Source organism: Kryptolebias marmoratus, linkage group LG8, assembly GCF_001649575.2.
Source record: "Kryptolebias marmoratus isolate JLee-2015 linkage group LG8, ASM164957v2, whole genome shotgun sequence".
Taxonomy (NCBI): Eukaryota; Metazoa; Chordata; class Actinopteri; order Cyprinodontiformes; family Rivulidae; genus Kryptolebias; species Kryptolebias marmoratus.
In genome coordinates this window covers 23,058,791-23,073,601 of record NC_051437.1, presented here as the reverse complement: position 1 = coordinate 23,073,601, position 14,811 = coordinate 23,058,791, and the positions used below count along the sequence as shown (strand labels likewise).

The 14,811-nt window shown below is 37.6% G+C and overlaps 1 protein-coding gene and 1 long non-coding RNA gene across 5 annotated transcripts in view; one reads left to right on the top strand and one right to left on the bottom strand.

Annotated features, from left to right (window-relative positions):
* The first annotated feature begins 3,472 nt into the window (after nt 1-3,472).
* On the top strand, nt 3,473-13,264 carry LOC112450363. Of its 2 annotated transcripts, XR_003038943.2 has the most exons (4): nt 3,473-4,378; nt 8,153-8,224; nt 10,001-10,079; nt 13,155-13,255. It is a non-coding gene; the product is annotated as an uncharacterized LOC112450363 (long non-coding RNA). The 2 variants fall into 2 exon arrangements; XR_003038942.2 differs by lacking the exon at nt 10,001-10,079 and having other exon boundaries at nt 13,155-13,264.
* bsna (bassoon presynaptic cytomatrix protein a) overlaps nt 5,264-14,811 on the bottom strand; it is a 93,272-nt gene continuing 83,724 nt past the window's right edge. For all 3 annotated transcript variants that reach the window (XM_017411263.3, XM_037976810.1, XM_037976809.1), the window contains exons 11-16: nt 14,180-14,273; nt 13,145-13,276; nt 12,672-12,728; nt 10,888-11,025; nt 10,433-10,526; nt 5,264-5,990 (exon numbers count right to left, since the gene is read on the bottom strand). In XM_017411263.3, the coding sequence (XP_017266752.1) occupies nt 12,688-12,728; nt 13,145-13,276; nt 14,180-14,273 (267 nt within the window). In that variant the 3' untranslated portion in view covers nt 5,264-5,990; nt 10,433-10,526; nt 10,888-11,025; nt 12,672-12,687. The remainder of the gene's footprint in view (nt 5,991-10,432; nt 10,527-10,887; nt 11,026-12,671; nt 12,729-13,144; nt 13,277-14,179; nt 14,274-14,811) is intronic.

The following is a 14,811-nucleotide window of genomic DNA, read 5'->3' as shown; positions in this document are numbered from 1 at the left end:
TTTCAATCTAACATTTAAAGAAACTAAGTGGAAAAAAGAAAATGCACAAAGTGTTCTTGTTTTTATGTATTTGTCTTTTATTTGTTTTCCTGATTGAAATGTATTGTAAGGTCATAATTTGTCATTCATCACATTACATGGCATGATGCACCAGGTCTACTACACCCATTTACAGGAGGAATACACGGAAACATACACAAGGTTTTACAACAGGGAAACAGGAAGTTTAGGTCATTGCACTTACAACAGTGAATGGAACACTTTTGTCGTCATTTTTAGGCTCTCAAACCTTTTTCTGCATTTTCATTTTTCGCCTTTTTCTTCGAACGGTTTGGGTTATTTTGTTTCATTGTCTTATTCACCTTCTCCCTTCATCTCCGTAAAACAATGATCCACCCTGGAAATTACATGGAAGCCAGAATTTTATTTAGTTTTTTTTTTTTTATCTTTTTTGTTTATTTTTGATGTAATCTTCTTTAAACAACACAACATGTATAGAAACTCTACACTGACCGATATTTTTTTCCCCATATCCAAATACAATGTTTTTTTTTTTTTTCATTTTTTAATATTTTTTAGTTTTTAAATTGTCCGCACAAGCCAGCCACATACGTACACAATGCAACTTGATTATTACTGTTCTGGTTTGTTGTTCAGTTTTTGTCCTTTTCTTACATAAAAAGCACAAGTTTTGGCAGGGAGTTTAGACAGCCTGCGCACGCTCCAGCTTGTGTCGCTGTTCGTCGTACGAAGGCCCCTCTCGTGCCTCTTGTGCATGTGCATGTGTGTGTGTTTGAGATTTACATGTTACAGGAAACATCCTTCATGGCATTTACATTTTGTCTGTTTGAAGCGGACTCTGGTCGGTTTGTCTGATATTTACAGTGGAATAAAGATGGGAGCGGGGAGGTCAAAGGTCAAAGAGGGGACGGGTTCGAAGCAGGGCGGGTATTGCAGTGGTCGGGGGGAGGGGGTGTTCGGGTCATGCACTTGTTTGCCATTTTCTGTTGATGATTTATTACAGGTGAAAGACAAAAAAGATGCTTTTTGATGGTGAAAAATCTTCTCATGGCTGTTTGTTTTAGCGTTCTTCACTTACAACCTCTCACCTAGGAAACATTTAGATTATATACACACACACACATATATGTATATATATATATATATATATATATACATATATATGTATATATAGACATTTAGCTCTAAAACCCTTCACTGGCTGCCTTTAAGACCAACAGCGAGCTCAGAGGTGACCACACTTTGCTGCATGTGAGCATTTCCTGTTTTGGTTTGACCAACGTCTGATCACATACAGCCTGGATTTTCCAAAAGCTTTACGAGCCGCACCTGTTAGTGATGGAGGCCATCTCTCTCAACTCATCAGGAAATCTGCTTGTTTTCTTCTACAAGGTAGGGAAAAAAAGTTTTGCTCCATTTGAAATGAAAAACCTGAAGCTTTTAGCATTAAGAAAATGTATTTTTTGGTTGTTATTAATCCTCTTAGTCTGATGTTTTAGAACATCTGTTCTTCGAATGCTTCTGAAAACCCAGGCTGTGGCTTCCCAGTGGCGATTACTGTGGTCTAAGCAGAAGTCCATTGCAATCCTGGAAATAGAAAGACACCATGCAGTGTACAGACAGAGATTATGACTGGCTAGAGGGCAGTAACAGGATGGCTTTCTTCGGTGACCAGTATTATAGTATAAAAGCCCTTACTGCTATGCATATTTAAGTCACCTCCAGTGGCTGTATTCATGCAGGAGCAAACCAATAACTCAAGAAATAAAAGTGACATACCATTATTTCGGCACAGTTCTTGTTAACCGTGTGCTTGTGGCTGTGTCTTTCCCTTATTACAGATTTCCTCTGGTTAACAGCAGCCATCTGTGCCACAAACGGTTGAAAATCTGATTTCCTGCACCTGCATGAACACATTTATCACTTTCTATTGTCTCTTCATTGCGATGCTGCATTTAGCGTGTGCTTTCCTGAGGCAAAAGTGATTGTGGATCATTTTATTGAAGGTTTTATTTGTTGACAAACTCCCAAAAACATACAACACACGATAGAGAAAGTTGGTATTAAACTCTCTCACATATTATTTTTCTATTTTGATTTTAATTTCTTGTCCCTAGTCTCTAATCTAGTGGCAGTGGACCTGTGAGTTGAAGTTTGTTTGGGTTGATGTGCAACTTAACAGCTCCAGACAGAACCAGAATAATCAGATTATTCTTCTTGAGGTTAATTTAAAAAGGAGACAAAGAGCTAGAGATTACTTTTAATAAATAAACTTTTTGTGACACTCATAAACGATCTGATTATTTTGGTTGTGCAATAAATTTAGCAACATCTTTACAAACATATTTTCTTTTCTTATACTATATATCTATAGACTTTATGCTTAAATCATTTCCCTTTTTTCATCCTTAACACCATTTACCTTTCTGTCTTCTCTCAGTATGATAAAATAAATATTTTTATAGATGAATTATTTAATAAATGCTTCTAAAAATAGAAATATATATGTTTTAAATAGCTAAGTGACTTATGAAGCTTAAATCAGATTTATAAAGACGTTTAAGGGATATTTCGACAATGCACAAACACTGCTTTTTAAATCTGAAATTACATAAAAGAGCTTCTTTTAATTGCACCGAAAGTTCACAAATTGGATTTTTTTGTGTGTGTGTGCAGCTCTTAAATCTGGAATCTTTAATAGTAAAAATAAAATCCCTTCACACACCGGCTCCAAACTCATTATTGCACAAATTAATTCACTTCAGGAATGCTTTGAATCATGCTTCAGTAGCTTACAGCACTTTTATAATCAAATCTATTTTATAGACTTTAAATTATAATTTCTAATATATTTTTTGACATCTGATTTAGTTTTTTCCTTTAATATTAGCATTCCTTCTTCAACATTCCCTGCAGAAACACAATAAGAAAGCTAATTATTACTCTGTAATATTTATTATAGATTTAGTTTGTGGTCATAGAAATGACCCCTGAGCAGCCACTGACTATAGTAGATTTTTTTGTGTAGAAAATTTGGACACCCTTTTAGTGCACCCAGTTCAGTCCCGCTAAACTGATCAAGGTGGCCCGTACCTGCAAAGATGTGTTCATGACAACTTGGATTCTTTGCTATGGCTGCTAATTCAACATCTTTGTTCGTCAGGTTAAAAATTATAGTCCTATTTGTTAACTAATCATTACCATTATCCTGTTTTTCATTTTATGAAACACTTACTAGCATTTGTTTCCATCCAAAGCTGCAAACTTTGCTGCAGCTGTCATGAACAGATCTTTGATTCCTCACATCAGAGGAGAAAATGTCCCCAAAAAAGGGACAAGTTTTCTATGTAATTTCACCAGAACAAAGCAAAGCAGACATAAAATCATAACTCAGGAGTGACAAGCAATGACCATGACTTTAACCATCTTTTTTTTTCCAACTTGCCATTACCTCCTCATGTTTCTGTTTTTCCCCAAATATGATTCATTGCATAGAACGACTGGAGATGAGAGGTCGCCTCCTCTGCCTGCGATTATTGGTTCAACTTCTTTTTTGTTCTTTTCCCCATTGGATGATGATTGTTAATTACACGCATACACAACCCCAACACACAAACGTACAAACAGTAGGAACAGAACAATATAGAGGTGACTTTTTAAGTTTTTTTTTTTTTCTTTTCTTTTTTCTGCGCCGGGCAGCATGCGAAGGTTCCCAGCGAGCGTTCACAAAGACGATATACAGCAGAGGTTCGTGTCGCTCAAGGCCTTGCAACGTCCGGCCTGACGGCGTGTACATTACAGCACCAAACCCCAGATTCCCACGGTGCACTGCAGGAGCAACAGCAGGGCAAATACTACTGACCTGAGAAATTTCCGTGACGACTGACAGTCTGAGAGAAAAGGTTTTTGGAAAAGGGGGGATTAGAGGTCTCCACCAGGCTAGAAAACAGAACGTAAAAAGGCAAGTGATGTGTTTCTTTTTGGTTCAAAGGTCACATGAGAGCAGATTTTTCTTCCCTTTTTTGACACTGTTTCAAGTGTGCTTTCAGGTTCTTCACATATGACAGAGTGAGGAGACATGCGACACATTGTTTTTTTTTTTTTACAGATTCCCATAAAATGTCCATCCTGGAGGACCCCCAAACCCCCCACCCCCACCCCTGCAGGTGATGAAGACAAGTCCAGTTCTGCTGCAATGGTCTGCTTCTCAGTGCCTCCCTGCTGCCCTGCAGTGCTTTCAGATCAGACTCCAGCTAATAAAAGCAGTGTTATCGGTCCGATCCGGTGGTCACCGTCTCACTGTGGGTGAGGAGGAACAGATCTGGGTGGTACCAACCCCCCTCCACCTGGTTTACAGGTGAACTCCTGCTCTCTGCTGCATTTCAACAGCAGCTCAACAACACTGCCGTTCACCTCGCGGTGCGTTTTAGCACAACTTCAGTGGTAAATTAGACACACGAAGGCAACACATTTCTATTCAACCAGCTTTTTAAACGACACCAAATTGTGCTATTTCTTACCTCTTACTCTATTGCTTTTATGATTATTGATAGTAAAGAATAGTCAGAAAAATTGACAGGGGGGTTAGATAAAAAGTAAAAAACAAAAGAAAGTTACAAAATAAATAAAATATAAATAACATCACAAACAATTATCAAAAACAATGTAAATTTAAAAAAATATAAATGAATCTTTCTGTGGCCGGTGTTCCAGCTGATATTACTACATAAAAAAGGTGGGGGTGGATATGATGCTGTAAAAACGACGCCACTTCTACTTTAAAATTAAATACTTAAGATAATTAAGGCGATATTATTAACCTGCAACATAAAATCAAGGCAAATAGCATAGGTAAATTATAAAGAAAATGAAAAAACTAAAAAGAAAAGAAATGAAAGCCAGGTTTGCGTGGAGCGTTTGGAGACAAGCATTTGCCACAATCTACAGGTAAATGTTGTCTTCATGGCTTTGCAGTGGCTGAAAAACAACCCTTTTACATACAGCTTCTCTACATCATATCATCTCTTTAAGAAAAATAACACACGCACAGAAGTAAACAAAAGGCTCCTCTTTTTCCCAAGGCCAGATCCTCGCACGTGGCTTGAACCTTCTGTACTATTATTTATCTAGCTAAAATGTGTTTCCCTCTGTCTTTATGGCCTCTGTTCTGATGAAACAGTGTAAGGTCTTGGATATAAAGTTCCATGCATTCCAAATTATTATTTTTTAAAATCCACAATTCCGTTTTTTTTTTTTTTTTTCTTTAAAGAAATGGCAAGTTGTGGATTGTTGGAGGAGATTTAGAAAGAAGAAAGAATCAGCATTCAGGAAACGCAGAAAGGTGAGGAAGAAGGGCACAGTTCCAATCTGGAATGTAGACAGAAAGAGAGAAAACCGTGGAAGGAAACGCACGCCAACGTGCTCGCTTATGTGTCGGTTGCATCATCATCGTCTGTTTTCATTCATTGTGACATTGTGGTTGCCTAGTTTCCTTCTTGATGTTTGGTCTTTAGTACAAGAAAAACCTGTGGTAAGTTTTCTCATTTGCCCTGCGCTTTTACTTTGAAAAGAGACAGAAAAGAGGAGAGAGGTGGTGTTGCTGAAGTTCGTAGATTGAGCACAGGACTGTGAGGCCAAGGATTTCTGCACGCCACAGCAACTGCGGGAAAAAGCAGCTCTCGTTGACACATTGCAGTCCTCAGTCCTCCACTGGGTTTGTTTTGTGCAGATCTCTGGAACGCGCAGAGCTCCCGCTGTTGGCATGGAGGAGGATCTGAATCCAAACCCTCTTTCTTCTTCTGTCATATTTAGCCTCCAGCTGCTCTTTCATAATGAAGGGACGCAGATGTTCATCGCTGCTGCAGGTTTATTTGAGAGTCTGAACAATATTTTTGCTCATAGGCTGGGGGCTGTTGAGTGGAAACGAAGAGTTCCTCTGGACACGGATGTTGGCTCGGAGCCAGAAATGTCTAAAAAATAAATAAAAATGAAAAAAAGTAATTTAGTATAAATAGTCGAAAAATCCCACTGTGGACTAATGCATTTTGTTGTGTAATAAATTTGTAAATATCTCTGCAGTTTCATTGAAATCTGTCCCCTGGTTTGTGCAATATTTTACTAACAGACAAACATGGTTACCTCTAACAGTTAATGCCAAGGTTATAGGCAGAGATATTGAGCAAAGTGCTGCACTCAAGTTATGTGTTGGAGAAGATACTCGGGCATTATCACATAAAATTTTAGACCAGTATCTGTATAATTGGCTAAGTTCTAGCATTTTTGTATTTTCTAAGGTGAGTTGGTTGTGGCAGCCTTCTTGAGTTTCTTATTCCAAAAGTTGTTGAGTTGTAGACACACAAAATGATCACAACCTGGAAAAAAATCCATTTTGTGGTTCATGAGATTTTTTTGCTAAAAACAGACAGAGTTGATTCTAATAGTTATTGGTAAAGTTTTAAACACAGAGCTTTCTCGCTCCGTTGATGCTCAGAGTATATTTAGGGATCAATGGGAGATCACATGTTTTAAACACAATGAGGCTCAGCTCCACATGGAGGTGGCACTGCTGCTTTGTAATTAATAAATCTGGCCACTAGGTGGCAGATGAGCCTTAAAATTGTGACGTTGACGCTCAAGCGTTCAGCTTTAAAATCTCTCCATAGAGAGTGAAAAAATGGATTTTGAGTTTTTTAATCAAGGCACATTTTGAACTAATAATGAAGATGATGATGCTTCGCATCTGCAGAATCCATTTTAAAACCATTTCTGTTGCACAGCATGCTGGTACATTGGGAAGTTGAACAAAACCAATCATCTTTTAGATCAAACATGAAGCCCTGATCAAAAATGTTTCCTCTTTGATAAAATCATCCCCATCACAATTCTTACTAGTTTTTATTTATAGAGTTCAAAGGAAGCTGTTCTTTCGAGCGCTCATGTCTCATCAGTGTATTTCATCTTCTGATGGGAAGAACCTTCCTCTCTTAGATCTCCCTGATGCCTATTTGGTACAAAACATAATAATGATATAAAAACCTGTGGCAGCAAGCCATGAAATAGATCCAGAAATGAATATTTCTTTAAAAAAATAAAAAAAGATTGCTCCCATGTTTATTATTACATCAAGCAGCTGTACAAGGCAACAGAACAAGGCCAGAGAAACTCCTAAGTCAGCCTGTCAGCCTGTGCTGACGCAGCACCTGTGGGGACATAATGGGAAGGACGCGTGTTCTGGTGTCGTTTAAAAATAACAGGAGAGACATCAAGAGTACACTTTGGCACTACAGATTTACCTTGCAGTCTTTAATCATCTCACTGTTAAAACAAACAGAGAATATTGAATATTCAGAGAAAATAATCAGTGCCAATGCAGACTAACAAATTCCAAAAAGGACAACAAAGTTCACCATATTGTATTGTAAAATTTTATATCATATCGGTTTGTATCGTATCATTTTATTTTGAACAAACAATACATTTACTTTTCTTGGAAATACAGAGACAAACCTTTGTGTTGGTAACACAACTGAAAAATATTTAAGTTTGGCTTTTTTTAACATTTTGGTTTGCAACAGTGTTGGATTGATGCGCAATTTATTAATGAAAACTTAACACGATGATTTGAAAATCATTTAAATACTATATTGAGTTATAAATAAGTCAAAACAACCATCTGGGAAAATTTTACCAAAAGTGCAAACTGGTCTGAAACAGCATGTATCACCATCCACATCCTATTTTCTTTTAGGGAAGACATTGTTACATTTTGATAATGTGCCAAAACTAAATTCTACACATATCACAACAGTATAGCTCCATGAAAAGGACTTCAGGTTTGTAGAACAAACCTTATTTTTTTCCATAAATAAACAAGGATGGTAAGACATTTCAGTTTCAAAACACTAAATGTTTTGACTACCATTATGGTCCAATATTTAAACCCTGGGTTCAAATAATCCCTACATATTATCTGGTTTCAAGTTTAGCTCCAAAACACAGAACACATGATGCAACACGGAGAGCGAGCAGAGACTGCATCTGCCATCAAGGGTTTAAAACTGGATTTTACAGATATTTCTTTTTCCTTAAAAACATACTAACATTTAGCATTTCATTTTTTGTTTGTTTTCAGACTTTTGAGGACCTGAGAGCCAATAATCACATCGACTGGTCTATTCGCACCTTCATGATCTCCTGTTTCCTGGTAGGACCGGCACCCAACTCACGCCTGAAAATAGATTTATGCTTCTATTTATAATCAGTGTCTTGCACTTTTCTTTCCCACTGTGCCTGACCCAGATTAGCAGCTCCAAACAAGCTGCATACATCCAACCTTAATCTGTTCCAGTGAACACAGAGCCCCAAAGGGCTGGTACACAACAAACACACACAAGGACTAAGTCACTGGACAGAAAGAGGATGCGGAGTTGGAGCTGTACTGTCGCACGTTTGTGTTTGTGTTATAGTTGACTTTTCATAAATTAGAAACACTCGGCAATGTTCCAAATCAGAAAAAAAGTAAATGCAGCTTCTTGAAACGCAAACATGTTTTCAAATCGAAGAAGTCTATTTTTTTTTTAAAGATTACAATACAAATAAGATCAGGTAGGAACCGAGGCTGTACCCAGTAAATACAGGGCTGACTTATGTATTGTTACCAAAAAAAAGAAAAATACCCACATTTCTAAACTCACCCTGATCAAACACCTTTGAGGCTAAACTGGCAGAGAGTGAGTCAGAAACATAATGCTGTTGTGACTGAAGAGGAGCGAAAACCCACAAGAAAATCTTCCAGAAGACACGAGAACAATAATGTGTGCATCCTGGGATGAGATCCTAAACTATTAACTTAGAATAGATAGTGTTTGAACCTTAGTGTATTTTACTTCAGTAAGCAAGAGAACTGCAATGATGACGAATCAGTGAAAAACAAGCAAACGAGAAAATAACCCCCAAAAATAAGTGACATCCTGTCAGTGTTTCCAGGGACCAAGACAAGACACGACAAGACAGAAAACAAAGCATGAATCTTGTTTTGCTGTGAATAATTATAATGATAATTTAAGAAATGTCTAAAAGAAAAAGTGAAGGAGAAATAAATAAATTAAAATAAAATGTTTGACAGCAGCAGAACGGTTGAAAAGAGAGAGAGAGAGAGAGAAAATGAGAGAAAGGGGAGAGTCAGAGCATGGTTGCTCACACAGACACACACACACACACACACACACACACACACACACACACACACTCACACCCACACACACACACTAAGTCTAGATTCAGACTGTAGCACATATGCAACACTGTGTTCACACTTTGAAATCCTACAGCAACTTTAAGGCTCCCCAAAACCCCACCCACCCTCACCCCCAATGGAGGCGATAGGCAATAATGTTTGTGTGTGTGTGCTTGTCTGTAGCTTCAGCAGAATATCTCATGACCCACTGAACAGATTTTAGTGAAACTCTCAGAGAATAATCACTGGCTTTACACCCACAACAGATTTACCTTTGAAATCAACCCAGTGTAAGATGGCTGCCACAGCTAATCCACCTTATCAAACACATAAATGGCTAGAACTCAGTCGATTTTACAGACATTGAGCTAAAATTGGCTATAGTAGTTGCTGGGAGTCCTCTTGAACTCATAGCTCAATCGCTAACAGAGATCTTGCAATATCGCATGAGATCGGACATTTTTACAAGGTTTAACCGAAAAGACTGTAACTCTGTCTCTTCTCATCATAGAACAATCTTAGTTAAAACTCTGGTATGAAAGCCTGCAGGAGATATGCATTCCTTCAAGGACTATTAGGCTTTTTGTTTTATTTCAGTGTCACAGATTGAACAATTAAAGACAAACTGATGGCTTTTAAGCTTCATTTGTTTTTTAGGCTCATGCATAGACTGAAAAAAAGCAACAAGTGCCTCTCTGATCGTATTTATGTTGAACTGTAATTCCACTGCTTTGCTTCTGGCAGAGCCGGTTGGGAGCTATTAAACTCCTGAAACCCAGATGCCAGAAGTTTTCCGGTGCCGTTAGCCAAACAGCAGCACAAGGTAAACACAAGGATGGCAACAATGATGTAAGGCTGCTGGAGAAGCAGGTGATGCATGCCGCTTCTTTCCACATGACCAAAGCCTAAATGAGTGATGTGCAGAAATCCTCAAGGCGCAGTAATCAGTTAACTACAGCTGTGTTGTGTCAAGGTTTGAATTAATAATGCTCTATTTCATGAAACTTTCGGCATCTCTCCCTGTATAGCATGCTGTTTAAAAAACACTGCTTCTATTGCATAAAAAGTTATAATCTCTCAAAGTGAATTTGTAAGAAAAATAAAGTTTTAGAGGATAATTTTACAGCCTAAATGATCATTTTTGTGATTAGTTTAGTGAAATTGAAGGTAACTTACAGTCTGACGTGTCAGAGGGAGCAGCAGGTTTTCTCTGACAGTGTTGGCTCTGTGTTGAAACATGAAGCATCCAGAGGATTTCAGTCCCTGTTGGCTGCAGGAGAAGGCAGGAAGATTTTAGTCAACATCTGCATTTTCTTCTTACATCTCTAAACCTGAGCTATAACACTGGGCTTGTGTCTCAACAAGGAGGGAACGGAGGATACATTAGTTCTTAATGTACATTATCTTTTAGTATGAATACAACTCAGATGGGAGACTTTTGGTTTCAACTAACATGAAACCAGTTCCTCCACTGCGGCGGGCAGATTTTAAAGCCCTGGAAGTGATGGTGACTTCATTAGAGGAAGATTAAACAGCTGTTAAACTAAAAATGGCAGATTATCACATATTTTAAAATCACTGACTTGAAACTTAAAAACAAGATTTGCGGGTTAAACAATCTAAGTCCTCACCAGTGTGCTCAGCTCTCCTCTCGGTCACCTCCATCTCTCTTCTTCATGTCTCTTTAATTAGTAAAATAAAAGCAGAGGGAACGTTGCAGGTTTTTCTGGTACGTGGCCTCATGTCTTCATTTTGATATTTTTAAAGTCCTGCAAATGCATATACATTCTTTGTGTAATTAAAAGTAAGAAAAACAGCATAACTTGCAAATTTTGAATTGTTCAATTCAGCCACTGCCCCAAATTCCAACATCCGTGTTGCAGTATTCTTTTTTAGGCATAAACTTTATAAAAAGTGTAAGAACAACCAAGATTATAAGAAATGTTAAAGCACCTGAGAGAAAACCAAAAACCAAAGTCCTATAGCAATGGGAGACAAACTGGACCAAAGAAGACAAACCCCCTACATTTTGATGTATAATTAGTATATGTACCAAAAATTGTGAGGGAGTAAAAATAGTTTGTTTGCAAAGGTTTTGACATTTTGAGAGATTTTAAAAGTTAAAATGTGTGTGACATCATCACTTGTCAATTGAATATTCTTTAGAAAAAGCTTAAGAAATCATAAAACTTAAACAGGGAATATGTGAAAACCATAAAAGATATCGAAGCACAAGTTCAGACACGTAATATCCAACTTTCTATGACCTGTTTAAACTTTGAAAATTATTTCTACAATAAAGTCTGTCTGAGGTATACAGCTCCAACCAGGGGTTGGGTTTTCTCATCTGTTTTGTCAAACTCCCATTGATCACCATTGAGGTTTTTATCACTTTTTGTCTACGCTGCTCGACGTACTGCTACCAAATGTTATAGCACACTTTTTCTAATTAAGCCACACTATTTGATGCATAATTAATGTGTTTTTTATTCACTGCTGTGTGGTGAGATACAGAACAAAATTTATTTGCGGAATGGTAATAAGGGGTCTTCAATAGTTAAGCATTGGCACCATTAACTAAAATCAGTATCTGCGAGGAGCAGTGCATGAATTTATAATAAAGTGCAGAACAACAGCAATAAGTCACAATAACCACTCTTGGTTGCAGCACATTATTTAACAGAGTGTTCAAAGATATGCTAATTCAATCCTTTCTGTGCCCAAACTGAGTTCATAAAATTAAGTGTATTTCTGCACAAAGCCTGCTTGTGTTATTTTTTTGGGTGAGCTGATGATTAGAACCTATTATATTTTCAGGCTCACGTCTCAAATTAAAAAGAAATAAATTAGTTCAAGAGCTCGTTTGAGGAAAACTTGCTCGACGTCAAGCCGTTAACCTGCTGCGTAAACACACATCCTGTTTGATAGAGACACCGTGTCATGTGAGAAACAAGTTCTCACTGTCAGTGTTAAATTCTCACCCTCCTCATGCAGAGCAGTCAAAACCAAAAATAAAAGTCAAGACAGAGAAACAAACACATGAAGACACACTGCTCAGATTGCTTCAGGAGCACACTGACTGCTCTGTGTAAACCACTTTAAGCTGCCTCCTCTACACTTTCAACAAGAAGAAAACACACAATACGCAGCAGCTATCATTGTTCCAAAAATGTATTATTTTATACCTGCTGTTCACTGAGGAAATAAAAAATATTTCAAGCTCTTTTTCATGAAGTACTGACTAGAACTACTGCTGTCTGATTTTGCTCTGACAAGCAGGAAAATTGCCTTTTGTTTCATTTGCAATACCAAAGCACTGTCAAACTGTGACTGTGCACTTTTTACTTCTTTTTGCTCACATACAATGTACAGGAAACCAGCTGCAATATTAGTTGCAAAATACAAAGAGACATACCTTAAACATTAGCATCTCAGAATAAAGAGGTAAACTTTTTGCCAAAACCAGAGATGGCTGTAAGAAAAGAAAAGAGAAAAACAGACAATGAACAGCTGCTTTTATTTAAATATGTAAAACCTTCATTAAGATAAAAAGGATCCTATTTAAACAATAATGGGGACACATTATGAAAAGGTGACAGAAGTAACGTGACAAGGCTGTGTCAGCTGTTACTGTTATTAATTAATTCAGTGTTAGAGCAGCCTTTTGTTTCAACAGTGTCAGCTTGTTTTCTTTGATTTTATAAAACTGGTATTTTCGTTTTGTTGCTTGGTACTTAATTGATTTTCTTGAGTCAAACACTGACCCTGTTTCCGTGTCTGTTAAAGACAATAGTTTTTTATTCAGATACAACTAAATTCCTGGTTAGAGTCTGTTTAAACGTTTTGTTGATGTTTATTTTATTTTATTTTATTTTTTCATTTTTGTACCTTCTCCTAGTTTGCCGGCCTGCTCAGCAGCTCCTCCAGGCAGGATCTTGGAAAACATGCTGTCTCCCTCCATGCCAGGCTGACCTGCTGCAGCGCTACCGATACCTCCAGGTCTAGGAGCTGCCTTGGAGCCTGGATTGAACAGCAGAGGAGGAAGGGGCCAAAAAAATAAAATTAATAAAAAAAAAAATAGAAAAAAAAAAGCAAACAGTGAGCAAAGGAGAGAAGGGAATTAAAAATAGAGTCAGTGCTGATGTGTTAATGAGTGAAATATGTCAATGGAAAAGTAAAATGCCAAGTTTGTTGGAGAGATCCATAGGTTATCAGCTCCACGTACTGCATGTTAGTTATAAAGGCTTTTGTTGTGATTAACAATGTTTTTTATTAGGTTTAATAAGGTTTTCTCTACCTGTCTCTATTTCTCTCTCCTTTGAGGGCTATAGGAGGATTAAAAGGCTTTTCAGCCAAACAATGTCAACTTGTGACTGTCTTCGTCATCACATTTTAGACTCGAAGAGACAAGTTTCATTTTTGTCTCAAAAAGCGATGTTGAATGTTCACAACGTTAGGAATAACGTAAGCTGTTTCAGTAGGAAAATGAGTGATAACAAAAATACAATCCCTGTAGAATTTTAAGTCTTTATTCTGTTTTTGTAGCATTTGCTGTGGACACCTTCTGCTGTGAGATTCTTTGAATTTGAACTGCATTCTTCTCCCAGTTTAATACTTCCCACTTGTGTTCAGAGTCACAGACTGCCAACACACTAGACAAATAACAGAAACATGAAACACAACAAAACTTTACTAATTATGTAACAATGCAACACATTCAGACTGCTCTGTAGCCATGAAGTGAAACCCCCGCTTGTGCTTTTTGACAGTTTGGGATTAACTTCAGATTAACCTCAAATCAAACAAAACCACACTTAGATGTTACGTAAGTCAGACAGAGGCCAACAGCTGGTAAGACATGGAAGTGATGACAATGTGCATGTTTGTGTGTGTGTGTGTGTGTGTGTGTTGAGTATACATCACCTATGCCTGTAAGCGGGGGCTGGGCAGTCTTTGAGGCCATGACAGGTGCTGCTTTTGCTCCGATAGCTGTAGCCGGAGGTGTGTCAATCTTTGTCTACAGAGGAGGAGAAGAGCAAACATCCCTGTGTTTAGCTCCTACTCACAGATAGTGTTTCATATTGAAGACTGTTGAGGAGGAAATATATGTTACATAATCAAAATACAGGGTGACATTAAGGGAAATCAGAGAGATGCAGGATTAGTCCGTTCACTTAAAGTGAGACAATAAAAGGGAGTCAGACAAAAAAATCTACCGTAACTCTGTTGGGTCAGTCGGATTGTTTATCTAGACTATCTCACATGTGATGAGTTTTGTCCACAAAATATGATATTTTCTAACTGTGGTATCGACCTCGAACAAGCCCATTTAGATCTGACATCTTGGTAAAAGTCATTGTTGTGTTATCACCCTGGGTTGATTGTTTTCACAGGTTTGACTTTGACAAAGTTTAAGTCAACTGCACAATATAGGTGAAACAAAAATATCAAACATACAGAAGTTTTTGAAACATACTGATATTGCAGCTATATGAAAATCATGAACAGCATTCCATACAGGAAGCATATAATGAATAATTTTAAAACAGTAAAAC